At 38.3% G+C, this 25372-nt stretch overlaps 4 protein-coding genes across 5 annotated transcripts in view; all 4 read right to left on the reverse strand.

Moving 5' to 3' along the window:
• Window positions 1–1048, reverse strand: part of si:ch211-266k8.4 — a 57018-nt gene extending 55970 nt beyond the window's left edge. Inside the window, exon 1 of the mRNA XM_027135895.2 lies at window positions 688–1048. Within this exon, the coding sequence (XP_026991696.2) occupies window positions 688–833 (146 nt within the window). The 5' untranslated portion in view covers window positions 834–1048. The remainder of the gene's footprint in view (window positions 1–687) is intronic.
• A 1089-nt stretch (window positions 1049–2137) lies between these two features.
• Window positions 2138–4557, reverse strand: LOC113636037 (suppressor APC domain-containing protein 1-like). Of its 2 annotated transcripts, XM_047802249.1 has the most exons (3): window positions 4367–4557; window positions 2669–2797; window positions 2138–2278 (listed from the first exon to the last, which is right to left on the reverse strand). In XM_047802249.1, the coding sequence occupies exons 1-3, from the start codon at window positions 4436–4438 to the stop codon at window positions 2237–2239; spliced, it is 243 nt and encodes an 80-aa protein (XP_047658205.1). In that variant the 5' UTR covers window positions 4439–4557; the 3' UTR covers window positions 2138–2236. The 2 variants fall into 2 exon arrangements, with proteins under 2 accessions (XP_047658205.1, XP_026991717.2); XM_027135916.2 differs by having other exon boundaries at window positions 2138–2797.
• Window positions 4558–4700: 143 nt separating this feature from the next.
• smc1b (structural maintenance of chromosomes 1B) lies at window positions 4701–16958 on the reverse strand. Its single transcript, XM_047802228.1, has 25 exons — window positions 16733–16958; window positions 16450–16638; window positions 16251–16363; window positions 15314–15517; window positions 14981–15219; window positions 14430–14688; window positions 14089–14229; window positions 13849–13931; window positions 13376–13583; window positions 12853–13038; window positions 12500–12685; window positions 12220–12366; window positions 11985–12122; window positions 11757–11873; window positions 11537–11643; window positions 11084–11225; window positions 9780–9925; window positions 9472–9625; window positions 8449–8544; window positions 8143–8299; window positions 7895–8049; window positions 6727–6878; window positions 6548–6617; window positions 6206–6316; window positions 4701–5129 (listed from the first exon to the last, which is right to left on the reverse strand). The coding sequence occupies exons 1-25, from the start codon at window positions 16893–16895 to the stop codon at window positions 5034–5036; spliced, it is 3759 nt and encodes a 1252-aa protein (XP_047658184.1). The 5' UTR covers window positions 16896–16958; the 3' UTR covers window positions 4701–5033.
• A 1323-nt stretch (window positions 16959–18281) lies between these two features.
• cpa4 (carboxypeptidase A4) lies at window positions 18282–24780 on the reverse strand. Its single transcript, XM_027135901.2, has 11 exons — window positions 24640–24780; window positions 24333–24414; window positions 23116–23250; window positions 22921–23019; window positions 21774–21875; window positions 21264–21365; window positions 21035–21145; window positions 19976–20066; window positions 19689–19888; window positions 18944–19028; window positions 18282–18859 (listed from the first exon to the last, which is right to left on the reverse strand). The coding sequence occupies exons 1-11, from the start codon at window positions 24738–24740 to the stop codon at window positions 18672–18674; spliced, it is 1296 nt and encodes a 431-aa protein (XP_026991702.2). The 5' UTR covers window positions 24741–24780; the 3' UTR covers window positions 18282–18671.
• Window positions 24781–25372: the final 592 nt, after the last annotated feature.

The raw sequence follows: 25372 nt of genomic DNA on the forward strand, positions 1-25372 counted from the left end.
ATAAACAAATATGTTGGTTATTGTTGTCCAAGTGTCTTCACGTTGTTGTTTTTTTGTATGCAAACCAATAAATATAAGAAACAGAAAAACAGAAGTTTCACCACATCAAACCCTTTAACCCCACATTAACCCTTTCATTTTTCATATCATAACCCATATTTCAACAACAAAAAAAAGACAAAAAAAAATACTAGACATAAATAAAAAATTGTTAGCATTGAAATTTAAACTATGTAATAGACAAAATCATTCTTAAACAATATTTCTGAATAAGCTGATTTTTGCAGCAATCTGCAGCCATTTTTATTTATAAAAATTTATAAAAAAAAAGAAACAAAATAGCTTTATTTTTTAATCTGGCACAAAGACAGACTTAAAGTTAACTTAAAACATTAAGATTTTCATGCTGCATTATTGCAATAATTGCAAAAATGATGACAAATTGCAGTAATCTGTCTGAAATGATTAAACAAATCCATCTGTAAACTTTTGCTCTAAAAAAGGTGGACACTGTATGAAAGCATCAGACAGTGAAATCTAAAGCATTTCTCTAACTAAAATAAGAGAATCTCTGAATAATTTGTTTAATATATTTACAATAACGAGAGCAGAAACAGCTCTGCAGGTTGTGAACACTGAGAGTAATTAAAGTATGTTTTAATGGCAGTTTATGATATAAACACGGACCTGTAATCATGACATCTGTGCTGAAGTTTCCTCTCTTTCCTCCTACTGAAGGCGAATCCGAACTCATCAAATCCCACACGGCTGCTCCTGCGTCTGGCTGAGACTTTAGAGCTGCTGCTGCTGCTGCTTCCTCTCCTTAGCATCATCTCAAAATAACTTTATTACCCCTCTTTTTAATTCACTGCTTTATTCTGTCCATTTTAACTCGTTTCACACGGACATAAACACAGACGTGTTTGAACTCAGCGCCAGATTGATTCAAACATGGCGGTGGTTCAAAATAAAAGTCCTCGTGCAGCAACGACTACGTTTCTCAAAAGGAATGAACTTTTTTTACAGAGAGCGAGAGAAATAGAAAGAGAGAAACAGAGAAAGAGAGAGAGAAATAGAAAGAGAGAAACAGAGAAGCTAAAAGAGAGAGACAGAGGGAGAGAGAGAGAAAAGAGACAGCAAGACGGAGAAAGTGAGAGAAACAGAAAGGGAGAGAGAAATAGAGACAGAGAGAGAGAGAAAAGAGACAGAGAGGGAGAGAGAGAGACAGAGGGAAAGAAAGACAGAGAGAAAGAAAGAGAGCGAGAGAGAGAAATAGAAAGAGAGAAACAGAGAAAGAGAGAGAGAGACAGAGGGAGATTGAGAGAAAAAAGAGAGAGAGAAATAGACAGAAAGAGAGAGAAAAAAGAGACAGAGAGGGAAAGAGACAGAAGAGAGAGACAGAGAGAAATAGAGAGACTGAGAAAGAGAGAAAAAGAGAACAAGAGAGACGGAGGGAAAGAGAGAGACAGGGAGAAAGAAAGAGGGAGAGAGAAAGAGAGAGAGAAACAGAAAGAAACAGAGAAAGAGAAAGAAAAAGAGAGACAGAGGGAGATAGAGAGAGAGAAAGAGAAAAGAGAAAGCAAGACGGAGAAAGGGAGAGAAATAGACAGAGAGAAAAAAGAGAGAGAAAGCGAGAGAAAGTGACAGAGAGCGAGAGGAAGACAGAGAGAAATGTGTCTTTCAGTCTTTAATATCACTGATTAATAAATGAAAAACAAACTGTCCTCATTAACTAGTCAACTCACACCGATCTTATCATCCACACTATTATTCTCCTTGTCCTGAAAAGAAAAAGTTCCCTTTCACCACAGTACAAATCCTACAACTACATCTTTATATTCAATAATGAATAACATCATAATTTGGATCCGTTTATACTTACATTTTTATGTCATGTATATAAATTAGTTACATCCTGTTATCTTTACCAGCTCAAAGACAACTCAATCCCCATTAAACCTCAAACAAACCTCAGAGGTTTTTTATTATAATGTAATAGAATTCTCCAAAATGCTGAAACGTTTGTCATCTTTCAGCATGGAGTTCTGCATGTTCTGTGTGTTTAATAATCTTTAATCTAATAAAGCACAGAATTTCAAACCAATATATTCGTTTATACTTTTTTCAGTAAAACAGATTTTTCAGATTTAACTGGTTCTTCCCCAGAAAGCATTTTATTGCTCAGTCAGTTGAACAAATTGTAAAGAAAAAAAAAATTACATATAGTGGCATGAAGTTAACGATCTATTAAACGTGTCCTCTTCTGTGTCCCCGTGTCCTGAAACACGTGAAGAATGAAAGAGAATAAAAATATGATTTTTTTCTTGCCTCGTGCATAACATAAGGAAATAAAAAATAAGTAAAAATCTAAATGTCTGTTATGCCGATTATGATGCATTTACTCATTGAACACTTATTTATCAGATATTATGGCACACTGAAACCTACGGATGGCCAAACACCTCACTAACCTACAGTATGTTACGTTTTTACCTTTAATTTGTCACGCAGACTCGAATCTATGCATTACCTATTAATTAATGTGTTAAAATATGACTTTTATACTGCAAACTATAATAAAAGGATGGTCAGTTATTACATCGGTACATGTCTAACGGTCAGTAAGGCAACAAAGGCGCATGACAGTATTCACAGGGACTCTGGTCACCTCCTCCATCTTTCCAGTCTGGATGTTTCTCTCAGGTCTGGAGCGAATGCAGTACTGTGTCTGCTCCGACGTTTGCAGATTCAACCACGTGATGTCCTTCTGTCTCTCCAGCTCCTGCAGTTGCTTCACCTAAACATGAGAAGAATGAAACAAGACTTGGAGGCTTTTCCTTATAGAAATTGACAAAAGCTTTCAGGCACTTTTTCGATTATTATTATTATTATTTTTATTATTATTATGTGTTGTTGTTTCTAAGGATTTTGCTAGAGAAAGAACTGTACATTAAGCGTATATGTTATTAAAGAATATTTCTATTACAATTAGACGATTCACTATATCACTAACGGTATGTGAACCTTTGACCAGTTACAACTCATGTGGTTCTTCCTCAAACAATTTCCACAAAGTTTTGAAACTACATAAAAAAAAAATTCACCTGTTGATTTTATTATCTGTATGTTAATTGTACATATTGTACACAAGTATTGTACTGACTATATGTATGAACATATTGCACATTTTCACCTGTCAATTCATCTGTATGTTAATTGTTTTTGCAATTTCTGGAGTTCGCTCTTAAGAATTTCACTCACCAAGGCACATGTGCTGTGGTGATGTGACAATAAAAGTGACTTGACTTGAAACCTAGTGAAGCTGAGAAGACTCTGAATCCAACGCAATTCATTCATGAAAGAATGCATGCTGTTTAGTGGGAAAGCTTTTTTTTCTACATTATTTTAAAGACTCTCTGCAAACTACAGCCTGGGACAAACAATGAAAGTATTTAAAAATGTCTACAGTATTTTTATGATGAAAATATTGGTCATCTTTCTAATTTCTTACTCACTCACTCACTCACTCACTCATTTTCTACCGTTTATCCGAACTTCTCGGGTCACGGGGAGCCTGTGCCTATCTCAGGCGTCATCGGGCATCGAGGCAGGATACACCCTGGACGGAGTGCCAACCCATCACAGGGCACACACACACTCTCATTCACTCACACACTACGGACAATTTTCCAGAGATGCCAATCAACCTACCATGCATGTCTTTGGACCGGGGGAGGAAACCGGAGTACCCGGAGGAAACCCCCAAGGCACGGGGAGAACATGCAAACTCCACACACACAAGGCGGAGGCGGGAATCGAACCCCCAACCATTTAGGTGTGAGGAGAACATGCTAACTACTAAGCCACCGTGCCCCCCCTTTCTAATTTCTATAATTGAAAATTATTTCTTATAATCTTATCTCTTCTCATCTCAGTAAGTCTAAGGGAAGTCTGTTTGTTCCAGGATTCCTACTAACACTATTTTCACACCGATGAGCAAAGTGGAAATAGTTCCTGCCTTTAAATAACTTTGTTATACAGTTGTGAACTGCCAGCATTGTGAACTATTCAGCAAAGGTTTGTGACAGATGACACCATGGAACATTGTGGATAAGAGCACAGCATGTGACATCACATGCAAACAGAGATATCACAAAGTCTATAAATACACAATGAAACAAATAAGTACTTACACCTAGTATTATAGCACATTACTATTATTATTATCATTTGTGTCTCTCGCTGTGTCTCTGTATCTAATTTTGTGTTGTACAACAAGACAATAATTAATTCACAAAAATGAATTATAATAGATATTTTGTGACTACATTATACACTAAAGCCACCGTAAAAATTGGGAACTCACCCATAGGAAGAATCTCAGGGAATCCAGACTGTTGCTCCGCAGAGGGACAATCATGACTGTATATGACGCCATGGAACGTAAACAAAAAACTTAAAGAAAAGGTGAACTAAGAGATGACAAGCTTCCAAATGTTAAATAAAAGACAAAAAGTATGAGCTATAAACGTTCTCTTCCTAATCCTCGTCCCAGCACCGTGTGTCAGAGAAAATGAGGCACGAGTACAAAGGGAAGAGATTTAGTGACAGAGTGAGAAGTCTGAACACTAACGAGAGTCGTAGAGTCCGTGTGCAGCCTGATCAACACACTGTAAATCATGAGGTATAACAGAAAAATCTACAAGTTCAAAAAGATTTATTTGAAATGAACCCATTTAATTAAAACACTTAACCTCAATTAAAAACCGAACGTCTTCATAAAAGAAACGAACTTCCTTTGATTACTCAAATGGACATTAACAACAGTTACTCGATATAAAAACAGTCAAAAAATATTAGAGTAACTCGAAATGAAACAAATTTCATTAAACTAGTGAATAAAACCATCCGTTTATAACAAACACTTTTTTAACAGGAAGTTAAAATCTAACGCCCGTAGCATTTTTAAGAAATGGTAACAAAACAAAAAACAGGGTTTTTTCCCCCTCATTTTCTTTTGTTGCTCCTTCACATCATGTCCATCTCTCTGGCTCTTCGCTGTTTTCGTCGTTGAGGGGGTATGGAGTGAGATCCAGTGACAGGAGGTGGCTGGACATGCAGTCATTGAACTGTAGAGCCAGAAGTGCATGAATAACATCAGGTGTAAACGGGAACAGTGGGCACTACCACACAAGCAAGTGACAAATCGACACACAAACGCTGGCGTTTCAATTGTAACTTAAATACATTTTAAACAAAAATGGTTATACATAACAACTCACACACCCAATAGGGCTGGTCGATACGGCTGAAAACTGTATCACGAAATCAGTGTTTCATATCGGTCGATATCGATAATTATTGATATCTTTTATGACCCATTTAAAATAAGGACCAGGAGAAAAATATATTACATTTAAACATTTTTTATTTTGAACTTAACCTTCCTCTGATCAGAATCCCCTCAGTTATTAAGACAGAAATGTCAACAACCAGGAAAACTCAAATAATTATAATGTAAACATAAGTCTAAAGTCACGATGAACAATTATCTCTTAACATTTAAGGTGCAAAATTGAGTGTAAAGGGTAGTAAAATAGTGCAAAATGTTAAATATAGACATAGAGAAACCTGAGAATTTAGTGCAAGTTTAGTGCTAGGAAGTCTTGGCGGGGACGACGGTCTTGCATAATTTGCAGACGACATTGTTCTGACTACGGTCAGAATTATAATATCCAAAAAAACTGCCATACAGGCGAGCTGACTTTTCCTCTTTTATTTATTATAATTTCCTCTCTCGCTGCAGCTCATTTTCTGCTTATCAGTCGCCGGTTACTCAAGGAATCCAGCAGACCAGCACGAGACAACGATATGGCGCAACCAAACTTGATATTGTTACATAATTGGCTGTTAGCGTGTCGCTCCCTACGTTGCTAGGTTACCAGAGAGTCACAGTGCCTTTGTTAATGCAACCAAATTTACTTCGCAAGCTCTGAATTCTTCCGACAAAGAATAAAAAATATCGGACGTTTTATCGAACACATTTTTTATTGATATCGATCACGTGTCTATCACGATACATATTGTTATCGTTTTATCGCCCAGCCCTAGTCCCCAACATAGTGTAAGCTGTACATCAACTCCAAAATGTTTCGCAATCCATGTGCACACCTGAGAAGGAGTGTAGTGTGTAGGTGTGCAGTACCTTAGAGTAGACTCCCAGCAGAGCATCTGAGCGTGAATAGAACTCCTCCTTCAGTGAGATGACAATGACCTGAAAGTTATTTCTGGATTGTTCCCTAATAAAGCTTGTCACCTGCAAAGAATCATCATAATGTTTTATGATTCATATATCAGAGAGTAAAAAGTCTGCTTTAATTATGATTATAATGTCACCAGAACTCCACTCTGTAACTAATTGCAATGCTCAGTGATTATTTTTAGTGCTGTATTAACTGGTATTGATATAAGTATATGTTGAAATGGGAAACAAAATTTTTATTCTAAGTATAAATGATAATAGAAAAAGTGGTGAGTGTCATCTTGCCTTTCCAATGTTTGTGTTGTCCAAAGCAGCATCCACTTCATCCAGCACAAAGAACGGAGCAGGACGGAAACTGGGATAAAACGAGACATAAATGTCAAAACTAACGTCATGTTTTGTTTTAAAGTCAATTATACAAGCTATAAATTCTTGAGGAAAGTAAATAAATAATGACTGCCTACCTGTGAATAGCAAACACCAGAGCGAGTGCTGCAATGGACTTCTCTCCTCCTGACAGGTTGTCCATGGACATAAATCTCTTGCCAGGAGCCACACAGTTATAACTGATACCACCCAAGTATGGCTCATCGGGATTTTCTGCACTCAGAGTCGCCTTCAGGACAGACAAACACACACACACACACACACACACACACACAAACACATCAAGTTGTATGAAGTTATGGTTAAACATATATATCAAATAAAAACATTTTATTCGCTAGTATTTTTTTCCCCATCTCTTTCTAGTTTCGAATTGGGATGCCTCAACTGGACAAATAGTTTATTTGGACTAGTTCTTCTCGTTGCTAAGTTGTATGCAACACATAACCTTAAAATAGACTTCAAGATCTACTGAAAATAAGGAACTGTAGAAAAACTGTTTGATCTTGCAGTGACCTTGACCCTATACCATGACCCCGTTTAGATGTCTCTATTTTCAAACAGGGAATGGAAATGTGCACAAAGGTGTGTGTGTGTGAGTGTGTGTGTGTGCAGCATCATTTCGGTAGATCATATTCTGCCCTCTGCTAGGCAAAGGCATATCAAAAGTGTGAAATATTTACAAATGTGTGGCTTTTTTTTTCTTCTGGCCTAATGAAATGCAATGCCCAATTTGTGTGTATGGGTGGTGTATGTGTGTTTTGGGTGCGTGTGTTAGTGGACATTTTGTGTGTGCATTTTTGTGTCTGTATTTATGTTCACTGTGCTGAAAATGGCAAAAGTGTGACCTATTGCCCCACTAAATGTGGCCGAGTCAAACTGACTCGGGAGGACTTGAGGAAGAATGTATTTATTTTACAAACACATAGTTCAACGAAAATAGACACAATTAATTTTACTTGCAAAGTTCATAATTTTGAACAATCCTGGTAAATTTCAGGCAAATATGTGGAAGGAAACCCAAGTTATGACACATTAAACTTTCCAGATGAGTCAAATAGACCCCATGTCTGAACAAGGGATAAAACATTCAACCACTTGTTCATGATATCGCATTAGGAGATGATCAAAAGTGGTTCCATGGTAAAAATCCACAGAGCCACATTGTAGTACAGGCATAAAAAAACGAAATGTGCTTCTTGCTTAATATACATAAAAGAATGAATCTGAATAACTAAGACTCACTTGAGCACTGTCATTTCTGCAGAGGTCTTTGTAAATATGGTTGATGGTGACGGAAACGTGCTCAAAGCACTGGCTGAACCGATGGAAGCGCATGGCCTTGACTTGCTCAAACTCCTTATGGCATTTCTTAGCTACACTTGTGCTGGCCTCGAATGCTAATAAACACAAACACATAAAAAGGCAGTTGAAGCATTAATTACATACATTAATAATTGTCAACTTATGTGCATCTGTGTGTTTTCTTTTACCATCAGCCACACCACGAAACGTGTCCTTCACCTCACTCATCTTCTCCAAGGCCTTCATATTGGGTGGTTTGGACATATGGATCAATTTCTCTAGAGATGACACTTGCTCTGTCAGCACCTCCAGCTGTGACATAACCTCCTGCTCCTCAGTCAGACTCTGCATGTTCACACACACACACACACACACACACACATACACACACACACACACACCCATGCATATACATAACTTGTGTACATACAGTAAGTAACCCGACAGCTCTATGACATAAAAACCTTCAAACCTTCACAAGGGTTCGGTCTTACCTTCAGATTATCTCCCAGATGTCTATAATCCATCAGAATCTGTGCTTCTCGCTCATAAATGCTTTGTGTAGTGATGCTTACGGAATCAGAGTCCAGCTGTGTTGAAAAAAAAAGAGAACTTTTCTTTGTAGTGTGCAACACCATCACATTAACATTCACTTTTTTCCCAGCTCAAATCTTGGAAAAGCTCATCAACGCACAGCTCCGATATTAAAAATGCTTGAACATTCTGATTAAGAATATTAACTATTCATCAAAGGTTAAATGCAAGAGAAGAATAATCACAAACCTTCTCCTGAGAAACTCAAGGACAAACACTGATCTGGATGATATTTCGGTGCAAAAATCTCTACTCTTTTAATCATTACAAGCAGCAGGTACTAAAAATATTCTCACTCACTCACTCATTTTCTACCGCTTTATCCGAACTACCTCGGGTCACGGGGAGCCTGTGCCTATCTCAGGCGTCATCGGGCATCGAGGCAGGATACACCCTGGACGGAGTGCCAACCCATCACAGGGCACACACACACTCTCATTCACTCACACACACACTACGGACAATTTTCCAGAGATGCCAATCAACCTACCATGCATGTCTTTGGACCAGGGGAGGAAACCCCCAAGGCACGGGGAGAACATGCAAACTCCACACACACGAGGCGGAGGCGGGAATCGAACCCCCAACCCTGGAGGTGTGAGGCGAACGTGCTAACCACTAAACCACCGTGCCCCCTACTAAAAATATGAATTGTACTGTTAATACAATTAATAATAATAAGATTGATCATTTTTAATCTAGTGTAGAAAATAAAAAGTTTCATAAAGTTAATTTTTTTTTAAAGGGTGCCAACAGTTCTGGAAAGCAGTGGCTTTGTCAAAGTCATTCAAATGGTGAGAAGCTCACGGGTCAATTATTTAGACATGTTTTTGAACGATAAAAGACCTTTAAGCACCTTTAATAATACTGATTACAAAACATTTCCCCCAGTGACTGTACTGTGTTTTACAGTCTCTGTGTACCTCGATGTCACTGATGTCGTCGAGTGATCCTGACAGCACTGTGAGAGGCAGGCCCTCAATTTTGCAGCCCAGGAGTAAGTTGTGTTTGCAAAGTTTCTGATGTTCCAATGCAGTTTCCACAGAGATCATCTCCTTCTGTTGCTTTGTTAGTTCCCTGAGAAAGACAGAGTTACCTTATGCACTGCAAATATCTTAGTCGAAGGTATCTTGAATAAAGGAAAAGTGTACAGTCTATAGTGCTGTTATGAATGAGAGAGAAATGGTTGAATAAAATCTACCACTGATTAACAGTGAGTAACCAGAGATACCTGGAGTTCTCTTGATGGACACTGATTCTCTTATCCAGCTCAGCCTTCGCTTTATTAATACAAGACTTTTGTTCTGCCTGCATATTCTTTAAGTCTTGGAGCTTACACTGAGATTCGTCTACTGCAACAAGCAGCTTCTCTTCCTCCTGAACAACACAAACATTTAAAATGTGCTAGCTGCATTAGGCTGTACTGGAGGAAATAAACCCCAATCACCTTCAGTTCACATAGACCACGAATGTCAAACTCAGGCCCGCGGGCCAAATTTGGCCCACGGTGTAATTATATTTGGCCCGCGAGATCATATCAAGTGTGCATTACAGCTGGCTAGCCGCATGCTCCGCTAATACTACAAATCCCAGAATGCCTTGCCACTGTATTGACGCGTAGTCACGAACAGCAAGCTCCCATCATTCTCTGTGGACAGTCGTTAACAACCCTGTTACAGTCACATCAGGCAAGTTAATTCCACCCACAAAAACGGCCAAACGAAAGATGGACAATAGGAGCTTTCAAGGCAGGTGGGAGGAAGATTATCTGTTCACAAATATAAAGGACAGACCTGTTTGTCTTGTGTGCTAACGGAGCTAACGTTTATGTAACCAAAGAATATAACATAAGAAGACACTAGTCGAAAAGTTGGATTTTCATTGAATGATAAGAAATTATTATTTTTGGTTGTTTTGTTGTTGGTTTTGAAAAAGATCCACTTCAAAAAGGAACTTAAAATGATACAGTGAGAGGCTTTATTTATTTATTTATTTAGGAAATGAACACCACTGATGTGTCTTTTATTTCAAATTTAATATCTTATGTGTTTGTAATAAGGGGGACACGGTGGCTTAGTGGTTAGCACATTCTCCCCAAACCTCCAGGGAAGGGGTTCGATTCCCGCCTCTGCCTTGTGTGGGTTGGCACTCCGTCCAGGGTGTATCCTGCCTCGATGCCCGATGACGCCTAAGATAGGCACGGGCTCCCCGTGACCCAAGAAGTTCGGATAAGCGATAGAAAATGAGTGAATGAGAGTGAGTGTTTGTAATATCAAGCTCTGGTTGTTCCAAATCCTGTGTTTAAGCAAAACGTCGAACATTACTGTACATATCAGTTGCAGTTAATTTTTCAATAAATATTCAGTTTGACCTGTGACTTTATCTCAGTTTTATATTTGGGCCCACTGTGAATTTGAGTTTGACATCCCTAATATACAGTATGTAAGTGGCGTATATGAATATTTAATTTTAATGTTTTTTTTTTATCAAGTGTAATTTAAAACCAGCCGAAAGGTAACATTTAGAAATGCTTACCTTTTTTAACATGAGGATAACATCTTCCTCCTTCTTGATAGAGTCCTCTATTTTACTGATCAGCCTGCGCTGCTTGTGCAGCTGCTCCCGCTCGTACTCCAACTGTGTGTTCAGACGAGTCCGTTGCGACTCAAACTGCAGCCTGGACATAAACACACCATGATCGACACACCTTACAGTTGTAATCATAACATTTGTGAGTGTTTTGTAAATTGTAGATAGTGCACTATTTACATTATGATAATGCCAAGTCCATATTGACACCAAAAGGCACGTTTTAGCATCTATACCATCTTATACTCATTATATGTTAATGTGTAGTTGAATACTTTTTTTGGCTTAAATGCCCTATACGATTCCTATAGATGAATTCAAAGGAAAATCTCTTCCTAGTTTTAGAATTCTATCATTAATTCTAATGTTCCTGTGTGGCATGTGTGTACGAGGCCCTACCGCTTATTCTCGATCTCTCCTTGCTGTCTCACATAATCCTGCTCGTACTCACGAATGTTGGCTACTCCGATCTCAGCGCAGAAGTCTGAGAATACCGTGTCCTCCATCTACAGCAGAAGAGTAAAGCTCTACTAAACAGCTCACCGTTCAGGTCCTCTGTGAATAAAGCTGTTGTCACCAGGCTCAGAACTTAGAGGTAAAAATATTTTGTGTGCCTCACGTGATTGATTTCGTCCTGGAGGGCTGACACACGACTGTCGTTCACTTGCACGTTATCGGCCTGCATCTCGATCTGAGACTTCATGTTTGAGAGCTCACTCTGCAGTCTGGAGATTTCCTGTCGCACACCCACAATCGTAAAGACAATTTAGTATAACGGAAGAAATTTAAAAAGCAAGAAATAGTAGATGATGAAAAGAATGAGAGAAATGAGAGAGGGACAGCTTACAGACTGACGGGTAGGGATGATTTTTTTGCGGATGGACTCCAGCTCAGAGTTAGAGTATTTGAGGCGAGTCTGGATTCCGTGGGCCTGGGCTGTGATCTGATGTAGCTCAGCCTCCTTGCGTTTAAGTTTTATTAATTCCTACCAAGAACACACACATGCACACAGGTCTCGCATTAGACGTACTGTATATGAACCCCGATACAACTCCGTTCAAAGAAATGAGTGACAGACAAACCCTTAGCTCTGCACTAAGCTGCTCCTTTCGCTCTTTTAGGCCATTCATGTCTTTCTCCTCCCAGCGCCGAGCTTTATGCCGCAGGTGAACAGAGCCACCAGAGATCACCCCCGACTTGGAGAACAAGGTACCATCTAAAGACACGGTCTAAAATATTCAAGGTCAATGAGGTCATCGATTAGAATCGACCTGGGTATCAGTACCAAGAGCAGGCATTTTATAATAATCATCACATAACCATTGCACACAGAACGTATTCACAACCGTGTCTAAATCTTACCTTAAGGCGCTCTGGGCCGTCAAAAGCAACATGGCGGGCATCTTTCAGATTCTCACACACAAGGGAATTTCCACACACAAACTGCACCACTCTCTTCAACTGTGGTGCATTCTGGGAACACTGCACCACATCCACCACCATCTTGGCCCCACGGACCTCCCTGAGACGCTCATTTAGCGGCTTTACCTGACAGAGTACAGACTCGTTCAAACCAAAGATGCTTACTGTGAATCGTGTGAAAATTACCTTAATTGAAGTTCAATAACTTCACATATAATGTTTCACCAAAAGACAAAAATTAACCTAACATGCATCCTGTCTTATGACAGATGACACAAGGCAGTCTAACTCACATCCAGGTTGTCGATAGGGAGGAAGGTCTCTCTCTCAGCTCTCTCCTCTTTTATGATCCGAATGCAGTCACGGGCCACTTTTGCCGTGGACACCACAATGGCGTTCATGTAATGACCGAACACCTTTGTGACAGCAAGCTGATATTTCTTGTGGATCGGTTGACACAAGTCCATCAATCGTCCGTACTAGAGATGAAGAAAAAACATCAAAATATTTAACAAAATATTGTTTGTTAAAAACAAATTCACTCTTATGTACTGTATGTATATGACACTTTTTGTATTACCTTCACATGTTACAAAGCATTTGTTAATAGCGGGGACATGTTCTGTGCGGGACGACTCTGCCCTTTACAAATCATGCACAATGTAGGCATATTACAAAACGTATAAAAAAAAATATATGGAACTTGTTAGGTTACTGTCGCAATTTTCTTGACTCTGACTGCATGAAGGTTCTTAGAGTAATGAGCACCGTGTGCTTGTATGTGCGTTGGTATTATGAATAAGATGTTGACAATACCACAACGTCCGGGTAGAGTCTACGCAGGCTCTGAAAGAGCTCGTCTCGTTTCTGTTGTTTCCGATTCTCCTGGCTATCCATGCGAGCGCTCTGAAGTTCCTGCCCTACCATGCCCAGTTCTTCGTTCACTTCTAGCATCCTCAACCGTCCACGCTCCAATGTCTCCCTCAAGCACCGCTCCTGCTCCAGCTGCTCATCAAGAGCTTTGCTGCAACATACAAAGGTTTGGTGAGCAGAAAACAAACATTTCTTCTAATTTCATGCTGCCGAATTAAATTTTTATAAAAGTTTACACCAAAATTTTTTTTTTTTAAATATGTTATATGTTGCATTTAAATCATTGTTCTTCACTCAAAGCTGATGGGGGCACAAATTTTAATCTGTAAAATTGGCAAACTATTTACACAAATAAAACTTGGAAGAAATTTTACTAAAATCTTAAATAGATCGATGTACTAGAATGGATAACAAACTTAGAGGTGATGGCATATTCCTCCAGTTTCTCTGCCTTCCTGTTTAACTCGTCTAGATGTTCTTCGCCACGCTTAATGTTTGCCTATTCATGCAGACAAAAATACGGGTACGTTAGACACTCTGTTCATAAATCTAGCCAGTTACTGTATTTGTTGTGCATTTCGACAGAATTAAATTAACACAACTGATCATACCCATACTGATAAAAAATTCTACACAAACACACACATCCCACATGCCTCGACTTCACTTGTTCGCCTTTTGTCAAATTCCAGCTTTTCCCGATCAGCCTTCACCTCCCAGTGTAGTTTCTCAGCTTTCTGTAATAAGACGGCCCCTTTTTTCCTGGCCAGTTCCTTCAGCTCTTTATAACGCTCCAGCTATGACAAAACAATTTCCAAATGTTACACCACAGTTCGGATCCATTTACATACACTCTGTAGATTAAACAGTACAAATGCTTATCCTGAACAAACCTGAAGATAGCGTGACATGTTGACACAATAGTATGTTGCATGTAAAAATGTATAAAAAACACGTTAACAGAAAATACTGCCCCTCATCCCACTCTCTGTCTCACCTGAGCGTCCTCAAGCTGTACGTCCTCGCCCCTCTGAGCAGCCTGCTCCGCTATCTCTGTCTCATAAACTCTCCAGGCCTTCTCTAGCTCGGCCAGCTCAGTCTCCAGTTCCTGCAGATCCTGTTCCTTCTTGCCTTGCTGCCTCTTGGTCTTCAGCAGGCTGGTGCACGTTTCCTCGACCTTGCGCTGGTGGTGGCTGGTGTTCACTTTGGCCTTGATGTAATGAGGCCTCTGCTGGCTGAGGGTTTCCTCCTGGGACCTGGAAAAAGAGCAGAAGACATACTGTATAAGCTGAATGAAGGCAGAGATATTCAGCTCTTCACCCTAAATGGCACACTAGTAGAGTAGTTTGTTTTCCGAGATTCAGCCACTGGCTGTTTTGTTCTGCTGATAGCCCGAATCTTAACCTGACTATCTGTCCTCTTCGATTTTTGCCCTTTCTGGTTTTGTCTGTTTTATTTCCAATAAAACTCTGCACTTGTATCCAAATCATGTATGTTCCTGATAATGCTGCTAAAGGTTTTATTTTTGGTTTTATTAAACATGCTCACTTGATCTCCTTCTCTAGTTTCTGCAGTTCTCGGTTTAGGCGTCCGTGCTCTTTCTTCTGAGCCTTCACACTTTGCTCCCAATCCTCCACTATGCTCTTTTTGACAGTGACAGCTTCCTGTTTCTCTCTCATGAACTCCACGAGTGCATTAATACGCCTCTCATTGTGATAAAGCTGGAAAAGGCTGAGGTGCAGCTTGCTTTCACCGAGCTGCTCCACCAGTGCCTGATATTTCTCTGCCTAAACAGATGACGGCATGTCATGACAGCATTAGCCCAAGCTGCACTCAAGGAAGATAATTACTACAGATAGTACAAATCGTTCACTTTAATACCTCAGTTTTATCCTTGAACACCTGCTTCTTCTCTGCAGCGGCTGCCCGTTTGCGATTAAAATGGAACTGCGTGTCTTCTTTTGCTTTCTGCAGTGCTGCTAGCTTGGTGTCGTATTCGTTTGCCAACTCAATGGAGTTACTGATGCGTTCAAACAGCTTTGTACGTTCCTTTGCATTCATCATAGCGATAGACTCCACTGCACCCTGAAATATACACAGTAAACACCACTCCACATCCTCACAGCTACTAAAGCAGTGCAGTGCGGTGATGATCTTGTGCGGTGTTAGTGTTCCTGTCCCATTAGTGTTCCTGTCCTATTAGTGTACCTGTCCTACTAGTGTACCTGTCTTATTAGTGTACTTGTCCTACTAGTGTACCTGTCTTATAAGTGTACCTGTTCTATTAGTGTACCTGTCCTGTTAGTGTACTTGTCCTATTAGTGTACCTGTCCTGTTAGTGTACCTGTGTTATTAGTGTAACTGTACTGTTAGTGTACCTGTCCTGTTAGTGTACCTGTGTTATTAGTGTACCTGTGTTATTAGTGTTCCTGTCCTGTTAGTTTCAGGGTAATTACAGAATAATTCACAGTAGTGACTGAAAGCTTTGCAAACCCTTTCTAACCCCTTTGGTTTAGTATGGTTCTATCTACCACTTGTTATAAAAAAAAATTTTAATAATATAATTAATAATCAATAATGAAAGGACGTATCGTGTATAATATAGGTATGACAGAATTAAATATAATTAAATATGATAAAACGAAACCCGCTTTTTTTCTCTTTTTTTTAAAAAAGTGTATTATTTTTTCATTAAAGGTTTTCAGCTAGAGAACAAAATACGGCACGCGCCAGTGATCCGTTGGCGAGTCGACTCAAATTAGGGAGCTTAGTTAAATGATTTGACTCACTGTAAAGAATCGGATCTTTCGTTACTAACCTGAAACACTAAGCAGTTCCTGGCTTTCACGACGATGCCTATGTTGTCCAGCTCGGCTCTGTACCGACTCGGTGTCACCTGCCTGCCGTTGACTCGGTACTCGGAGGACTCACCTCAAACAAAACCCAGAAAAACGCAACTTTAGCTAACGTTTGTGGAATTGAAGCAATCCCGAAACATCAGTGCTAACCAATCTCACCTGATATAGTTCTGCTGAAGGTAGTTTCTTCGTCGTTATCGTTGCAGAAGCACATAGTGACCGACGCGGTCCGGGAGACCGGTTTATTAACGTGGGCGCCATAAATCAGGTCTTTGGTTTGCTTCACTCTCAGACTGGAGGCTTTCTCTCCCATCACAAACCCCAGAGCGTCCATCACATTCGACTTACCTTTCCAATTAACAATAATACGTTGTTATTTTCTTCAGTTTAGTTTTCTAGAGCAACATTTAAGCATAACTAAATAGCTAACGAGATAACTTACCTGAACCGTTAGTCCCAATGACGCACGTGAAGCTTTTAAACGGACCTATTGTCTGCTTTCCTTTCCATGACTTGAAATTTTCCACGTCTATCTGTTTTAAGTAGCCCATATTCACTTTTTTTTCACAAAGTAAATCAATAAAAATTGCGACGAAAGTTGACATTCGTCGACGTAGCTAAATGCTAATCTGTTCCCTCACAGTCCTCTCAGAGTCAGAAGGAGCGGGAAAGCGCGAGTTATTAAAATAGCTTCCCGTTCTGACCAATCAAAGACACTGTGATTTGCATAATCCAATGCGATCCAATCAAATTCATGTTTCAAATTCAAAGTTTAATTAGAACTCATGAATATGTTGTCAGTTGTTTCCTGTATAAGAATATGGTCACGTGATTAAAGCTCTTCTTTACCATTTATATATTATCTCTTTATGAGAAATTTAAAAAAGTCTGAAAATAGCACACGTGTCCATAGACATGTACATAAACATGAAATAAATATATACCTCCAAGATATACACAGGGCTCTCAAGTTTTGAAGATAGGCAAGAGTGACATATACAAACACACACACACCCCAGCGCCCCCTCCCCATAAATAAATAAATAGAGTAAAATAAAATACCCTCTCTAATGAATATGTTTTTTCATTGGTTGTTGCATTAAATCTTACACAGATACAATAGTGCTATTTTCTGATTGGCTATTGTGTAGCCTCTTTTTCTGATTGGCTGATAAGTGTCAGGCTCGACTAAGAACTCCAGGGGAGACGCATTTGGTTCCTGCCCATTTCCATAGAGACAGCGGTGCGGACAGATACATTTTGGGTGCTGCAGCATATTAAATATATAGTTAGATAAATAGTCAAAAAGTTTTTCTGTGTGAGAAATATGATGTGTGGCGGGAGAGCGTGACAAAAAAACGAAATGTGTGACACTCTCAATGCGTCACACTTTATAGCCCTGTATACAATGACTATTTACTGACATTCGACCACTGCCATGTGCTGTATTTAGTGTTGTTCTGTATTTATTGTTGTCATAATTTAACAATTACCATAAAGCAAAAACAAAAATTGGATGCGTCTCACATATTTTGAAATTGTTGATTTATTTTGTTCCAAGATGCTAGATCCCTAAATGTTGGTCTTAGGTTTAAGTGATGTGTGAAAACTGAGTTGAAAAACTTAAAGCTTTCAACTTTCTTGTAAACTTTTGGGAAAAAACAACATATGAAAGTGATTGTCAGGCATCCGCAAACCTTTGGACATTGAACATTTCTAGCTCTTTGACTGGAAAGCATGAAATTGTATCCCACTAATTATTATTAGGAAAGAAATTGATGAATGTTGTTTCCATGGTAATTAGCTAGCTATACCAGGAAGCTGTAATTCATTGTCTATTTTTTTTGCGTCCTACTGAGATTAATTATAAATAGAAGTAAACTGCCTTATATTTAGTTGACACTTTTGTGACGGCAATGGTGATTGTTGTACTTCTTAATTTTCACACATTTTTTTAACTTTAAAAAAAAATCATAAAGCTAATGAGGCAATTTTCTTGCAAATACACAATTTATTGGAGTGATAGGAAATGTGACAAATTAGAACGTTGAAATTCTGGAATACTTATATACTTATTGATGAGTTTTTAAACTACTTGGGAGGGAAAGATAATTCATTAAAAAAATTAAATATTAATATGCTAAAATGCTTTAAAGTTATCACATTTGATAGACTGAATTTGACTTTTATCCTTTATTGTATTTATTATATGTTGCACAAAACATCATAAATAAAGGATAAAAGTCAAATTCAGTCTATAGGAGAAAGTACACAATATTCTAAAAAGTATAATTATTATTATTTTCTATATAAGCAACACCTCAGTTTTCCTTTGAAGTAAGAAATCAGACTTTATTTTCAGTTTCACATGAATTATTGTCCTAATAAGGATGATCACGCACATATTCCATGATGTACTTAAGACCCAGCCAGGTCTCGGTGGCAGTTGGAATGATCTGATTGGCTGGGAGGAGGAAGCCATAGCGACCGGTGTCACGCAGCTCGAAGGCAAAGGAGTATTTGATACCGATGTTGTAAGTCCAGTCGATGCTTCCACCACTGGCTTGATCTGAAGCAAGAAAAAAAAAATAGTACATGAGCTAGAAAGAAAGGGGAGGAGATAACAAACAGAATGAAGGTTGTATAGACTTACAGATGATTTTGCAAATGCTTCCAACTTTGTAGCTGGTTCCATACAAAGAGCTGAGGGCCTGCACTGCACCTTGACCTACAGAATGCTAATAAACACCAAAAACAAAACAGGTTAGGAGAATATGTCATCATATTGACCAAATAGAGTGTTTGACCTACTATAATACATTATTCCTCCTCAACAGGAGCATGGGTTAGTCTGATAGCAGACAAACTAAATAAGGGATCAATCATTTGGGGGCATGCAGAAATAAGAAAATAATCAACCACTGGTTGGTGGTGTTATAAGGCAGAGTCACAGTTACCACCTGTGAATTGGCAATTGTTCCTAAAACAAAGTGTTTTATTCTGATTATTGGTCTTAGTTTGCATTCGTAAAAGAATGACACTAATTTCATGTACATTAATATTTACATTTAACATCCTGGAACGTCTGCAAAACACCAGTTTTAATGTTATGACTGTAAACAGCAGTTTCCAGACAATCCTTTCTTTTTTTCCCCCTCTGTCAAATTTTAGCTTTTTTCCTAGGTTTAGAAAACTTCCTACATAAAGCAGACACTGGAGATTCCTTCCATGAAACGTTAACTAAATATCTCCTCCCAGAAAACAATTATAAAGAGGTTTTTTTTAAAACAAACCAGCGATCTGTCTCTCAGCTGCACTACTGTCAGGGTTGCTGGTTAAGAAAATTAATCAACACCTTCTGACCAATCAGAAATGGGAATTCAACCAAAGCAGCGTACAAGTTCAGCTTGGTCAGGGATATCGGTGCAGATGTATCCGTACGGGTACATGAGCAGCTGGGAATAGGCATGGATGGAGATGAAGGACTTGAAGTTGCCGTGGTTCTTGATGAGGTTCACGATATTGTTCACTTCAATGGCGGAGTGTGCGGAAGGTCCGTGGTAGGAGTCGGAGCACGGGTTCTTACTGGCACCAGGGCCTGCAGAGAGATGCAGAGATTATCGTGAAGTCTGATACAGTTGAATATCTTTTCAGCTATTGGAATAGATTAGGATTATCTTTTTACCACCAAAGCCAGCATCCCAGTTTCTGTTGGGGTCGACACCTCGGCACGTGGATCCGGGGTTGACGGAGCGAGTCTTGCGCCACATGCGGTTCTGAAAAGAAACAATTCCATAAAAACAGCATCATGTTTTCTATCCACGCTGCTTTAGGAATCATTATCGAAAGGCTATTCTATAGCGGACTTCACAGTGGTGCAGCAATTAATTCACAATTACTGCTTCCAGCTCCAGGCCGCCCAGATCTATCCTGGGAGTAAGACAGAAAACCACTCAAAACAAAACATTAACTTAGAACTTAACTGGCAACTGTGGGAACTGGGAACTCAGTCACAGCTTGCAACCTTGGTGTAACTATGGACACTCAACTGTCCTTTTCCTCGTATGTTCCTAATGTGACAAACTCAGGTCGGTTCCTTCTCTACAGCATTAGAAGGATTCAGCCATTTTTGTCCACACAGGCTGCTCACTTACTTGTTCAGTCTCTTGTCTAGACCGGAGACTACTGTAACTTACTGCTGGCAGGTTTCCTATGAACGCAATTCGTCTTCTGCAAATGATCCAAAATGCAGCTGCCTAAGTTCAACCTGCCCAAGTTCTCGCACTGAATAAAATTTTAGATATTCTTTGTTGCCTATGACATTAAATCAGTGCTCTATTAAAATGCTGGTACTTGGAAATTCTGTTATACTTGATGGGTCTTTGGATAAGAGAAGATAACCCCTGTTTTTGACCCTAAAATCTTGACTCATGACATATTGTATATTTTTGGAATTTAAATTCAGATTAAAATTTTATTCATCATATACACGACACGCTTTTTGGACTGTCAGGGTCGTAATAAAAAAGAATCAAATTAGAATTCATAAAATAGACTAAAAATAGAATTACAATAAAATATATACAGGTACTATAGGTATATAAAGAAGTGAGAAAAATCGATTGAGAAAATTTCGATTTTAGTGAAATTTTAGTGTAGTATTTTAATATAGTACATTCTGTGCTAAACCAGTTGAGGTACTGGAAGTTGTTTGGGTTAAAATCGTGACAAATCATAGACTTACATTGGTATGGGTGAAGGCGTAGCCGTCAGGGTTGGTCACGATCATCAGATACACGTCCATTTGTCCCAGAAGAGAAGTCACTGAAGGATCAACCCCAAAATCTGTAGCAAGCTAATGAATTAGCGGTGTTAAAATTTTGAAAGTGGATCAGAATAAGACAACAGATTTGCCTCTAGGTAATAAGCTTTCGGTCAAAAAGTGTTTAAATTAGACTCATCGAGTCTCTCACCTTGTTAGCCATCCACACAGCAGAGGCGGTTGAGATCCACTCTCTAGAGTGTATTCCAGCATCAATCCAAATTGCAGGCCTGTTGCTTCCCCCAGTGCTAAACTAAATAGGTACAGTATATCCAGAATGACTTGTGAATAACACAATCCCAAAGGCTTCAAACATTGTGCAGACATCATCCGATATATAGGGTGCGTCTCATTCAGCTCTGTAGCTCCCTAGGTTGGGACTCTAGGTGTCTAGTATCTAGGTGTTCGTGAGTTCAGACATTTTTTAATCATTAAACATAGACTTAAACAAACCGTATATAGAACATCAGATAAAGTTAGAAATCGCTAACGTATGTTAGTATACATGTGAGAGCTACAACAATGGTAACAAGCTACGTACTTTGTAGACGTAGTTGGCAGAGAGTGAGACCACTTAACAGAGCTGACTCCTGAACTAGGGAGCTGATTAAGACACAAAAACAGTCACGCATAGATGTTAATTTTTATTTTTTATCCTCACCTTTAGCACATACATGGGACGATTCTCATAAGAACTTCCAATATGCACTTTGGAGATCAGATTGGGATGACCAGCCACCATGCTGTCCATCCAACTGTAGAGCTGTATGTATAAAAGTCAGTTTTATTCACACATCCATTCATTCAGTCATTTTATGGAAAAAAAATTGTCTAAGCCATTTTTACCCCATGATTGCTGTAACAATAACAACAAGTAGGAATTAATACACTTGAAGGAGTGCTGTAATAATCCATGGCGACATGGTGTGATGTGATCTGATTGTGAATCTTCCAAAAATTCTCTTTTCATCTTATTCCTAATTAATTCCACAACGATTTTCCAAAAGGTCCTATTAATAAATTATTAAAACACCACATTATCATAATTTTTATCTATTTATTGTTGCATTTAATGTCATTGAACATCTACAAAACAAGATTGTTTATGTCACTATAGCTGTCTACAAAAAAACAAACAAACAAACAAACAAACAAATAAATATATATATACATACACACAAATACATAGACAAACAAACAAACAAACAAATAAATAAATAATATTGAAATTGTTTCAACATTTAAATTAATCTTGTTTCAGCTTTTAAAATCTGTCATTTATTTAAAGAAAAAAGAGCAAAACTTGAAATGATCACAAGAATCATGATTTCTCAGAAGAAGGTTCTTCTTTTCTCCATCACTGAAAGTTAACATGACAAAAACAAATCAGCTTATCATGTTACCACGTCACTATAAAGTGCAAAGAATTTGTCGGAAACCTTAAAGGAACAGATTTACTTCATTGATTCTACAGTAGAGATACAATACCTCCAAGCTGTTGCTATAGAATCAATATGGTATTTAGTTCGATATCCTGTGATTTGTTTAGCATTTATACAAATTTATCATAGTAAGTAATTACATATGTACTTTAAAGAATCTTGAAGAATCCTGTCATAAATTCAAGTAGTTTACCAAAAAATACAAAAATGAAGAATTCTTGGCAAAAAACGATCACATAAAAACTCCATAAAATCCTGAAGGGACTGATTAACCAATCAGAATTGAGAATTCAATGTGTGTGTGTGTGTGTGTGTGTGTGTGTGTGTGTGTGTGTGTGTGTGTGTGTGTATGATGGGAGTGCTTACTGTCTCAAGCCCGTGGTATGTCGCATAGTCGAAGCTCTTTGCATCTCTACCCTTCATGGCATCGTGCTGTAAATCTTCCTGCTCCTTATCCAGGAGTTCCTATTGTGCAACAAACTCAAAACATTTAAGACATGACTTTCCTACCTTAATTAAGATCTTTATTTCCATGTACACAGTCTTTTATGTCCTTCTCACCTGCAAATCCTCGATCATAACCTGGAAGGGGATCTCATTATCCTGGAGAAATCTCCGGACTACGTTCAGACTGACGTACGGCACATGGACGTCCACCGGAAGGTCACTGGAGACAGGATGAGTCCAGAAGTCCAGCTAAATGAGGATAAGATTTTATTCTTTATAGCTGATCGATTTCCGACCGATGGTTATAGAAGGTCATGAAATTTTACAGAAAATTGAAAACAGAAAATGTCTCATGACTTTTAAGGTACATAACATGTTATGGTGCACACATTTTCACATCTCAGCTGAGTTGTTAAATTATTTTTGTTACACATGCACACATTTTTAGCAGAATGTCAGAATGATGCAAATGTAATGTGCATCTACTGTAGTCTGGATCTGCATTAGAGGGACAAGCTACACCATATCCTAGTTTTCTGTGTATATTAAGCTTACGCTCGCTCGCTTGCTCACCCACTCTTCTAAAACACCTTTGAGCTGGTGTGTGTTCATTGCAAAACACCTCAGGTTGCTGAAAACCTAAGTCTGAAAACCTGTTACAGAAAATCAACAAAGATTTTTTACTTCTGGATTCACATTTCCTCACTATATATATATATATATATATATATATATATATATATATATATATATATATATATATATATATATATACAGTATAATATATTATAGAAATTCCATGTGTTCTTTTATTATTATTATTAATTTGTATTTTATTTTATATTTATTTATTTCATTTTATATTATTTAATTAATATTTTTTTTTATATTTTATTTTAAAAAAAATATTATAGAATAATGATGTACTTTATAATTATTCCAGCATGACAATTTCCCTGTGCACAAAGTGAGCTCCATAAAAACATGTTGTGTTAAGGTTATAGTAGAACAACTCAATTCAACCCTCCTGACTCTGACTCAACCCGACTGAACACCTTAAAGATGAGCTGGAATGCCGACTGCACCCCAGACCTCCTGACATGATACCGGTGCCTGATCTCCCTAATGCTCTTGTGGTTGACTGAGCAAAAAAAGAGTGGAACCGATTATACCAGCAAAAGAAAGACTAAAGCAGGAATGGGATTTTCAACAAGCATGTGACATGTGAGTGTGAGTGTGAAGTATTGCCTGGTATCTAATTTACCCTCATAAAATTATTCCACAAAGGATGCCAAAACATTAAAGACATGTTTAAGGCTGCTATACAGTACCTCTAACACTTCTGTGTTTTCCAACTCCTTCAGGAGCTGGATTTGTTCCTCAGATTTTGCATCAATTCGAAGAACCTGGTCCCTGTTCATGAAAATAGTGAGTGAAATCATTGAGTTTGCTTTTAATCACACAATACAAGAAGTTCCAAATTTCTTTAACATATAAATTGATTTGGAGAGGGCACAATTCAGAAAAAGTATTTATAAAGAGTATTACTATACTACACTATAAATCTAAATCAATGACTACGATCAGTAAATCCTGTACTCGCTGTTTTTTCCTCTTCATGAGATTATAATCACTCACCCAGTAAAGACTTTACGGCAATATGCTGCCAAAAAAACGGTAAAAAGTGCCAAGCAGATCCTCATGATGAAGTCTAATTTCTGACTATAGAAGATCTGCATTTAATCAGAGCTCTTATAGTCTACCAGCCATGTGTTCGCTTCTCAGCGTTATCGTATACAGCAGTATCGGTTATTTTCCTTTCATTTGTGGCTAGTTTTGGCCTTGAACATGAAGTGTTTATTTTCCTAACCATGTGTGTATTACAATCTGTTTCCCAGTTCGTCTTCATATACATGGCGTCCCAGAAAGCACCACTTCTATTCGATTCCATCATAAGTGGATGTTCGTGAACGTCTGCTTCTCGAAGAGAACAGTGGTGAGGAATTAAACTGCGTCTCACACCTCCCACAGACAAAAAAATCATCAACAACAATAACAAAGATTTAAAATAAATTAATGAATAAATCACCAAGTTTATATTAAGTTCCAAAATGACTGCAAGGACAAACACCATGTACACGTTTTACAGCTTTATGTCTGAATGTATGGTACAGATTTCTGACACTGGAGACTCATTTTTATTTTAATATTTTGTAAATATTAAATAAACAGATAAACAAACAAACAAATGGTCCCTTCATAAAACGGTTCATCATCTCGATTACATCACACTTCTGAAAAAACGTGGATGTTGTGATATAATTTTATGTTTTACTCTTTTTTTATTTACATACATGACAAACTCTGAAAG

This window comes from Tachysurus fulvidraco, chromosome 17 (assembly GCF_022655615.1).
Source record: "Tachysurus fulvidraco isolate hzauxx_2018 chromosome 17, HZAU_PFXX_2.0, whole genome shotgun sequence".
NCBI classification, from domain to species: Eukaryota; Metazoa; Chordata; class Actinopteri; order Siluriformes; family Bagridae; genus Tachysurus; species Tachysurus fulvidraco.

Coding starts and splice junctions, on each gene's coding strand:
- LOC113636037 (XM_027135916.2), bottom strand. CDS start 4,438: ATGGCGTCATATACAGTCATGATTGTCCCTCTGCGGAGCAACAGTCTG. Junction 2,798..4,366: donor CCCTGAGATTCTTCCTATGG/GTGAGTTCCCAA, acceptor TCTCATGTTTAG/GTGAAGCAACTGCAGGAGCT.
- smc1b (XM_047802228.1), bottom strand. CDS start 16,895: ATGTCAACTTTCGTCGCAATTTTTATTGATTTACTTTGTGAAAAAAAA. Junction 12,686..12,852: donor TCCCTATCGACAACCTGGAT/GTGAGTTAGACT, acceptor GTACTCTGTCAG/GTAAAGCCGCTAAATGAGCG. Junction 6,879..7,894: donor GCAGAAATGACAGTGCTCAA/GTGAGTCTTAGT, acceptor TCTGTCCTGAAG/GCGACTCTGAGTGCAGAAAA.
- cpa4 (XM_027135901.2), bottom strand. CDS start 24,740: ATGCAGATCTTCTATAGTCAGAAATTAGACTTCATCATGAGGATCTGC. Junction 21,876..22,920: donor CATACCACGGGCTTGAGACA/GTAAGCACTCCC, acceptor TTATACATACAG/CTCTACAGTTGGATGGACAG. Junction 19,889..19,975: donor CTGGGATGCTGGCTTTGGTG/GTAAAAAGATAA, acceptor ATCTCTCTGCAG/GCCCTGGTGCCAGTAAGAAC.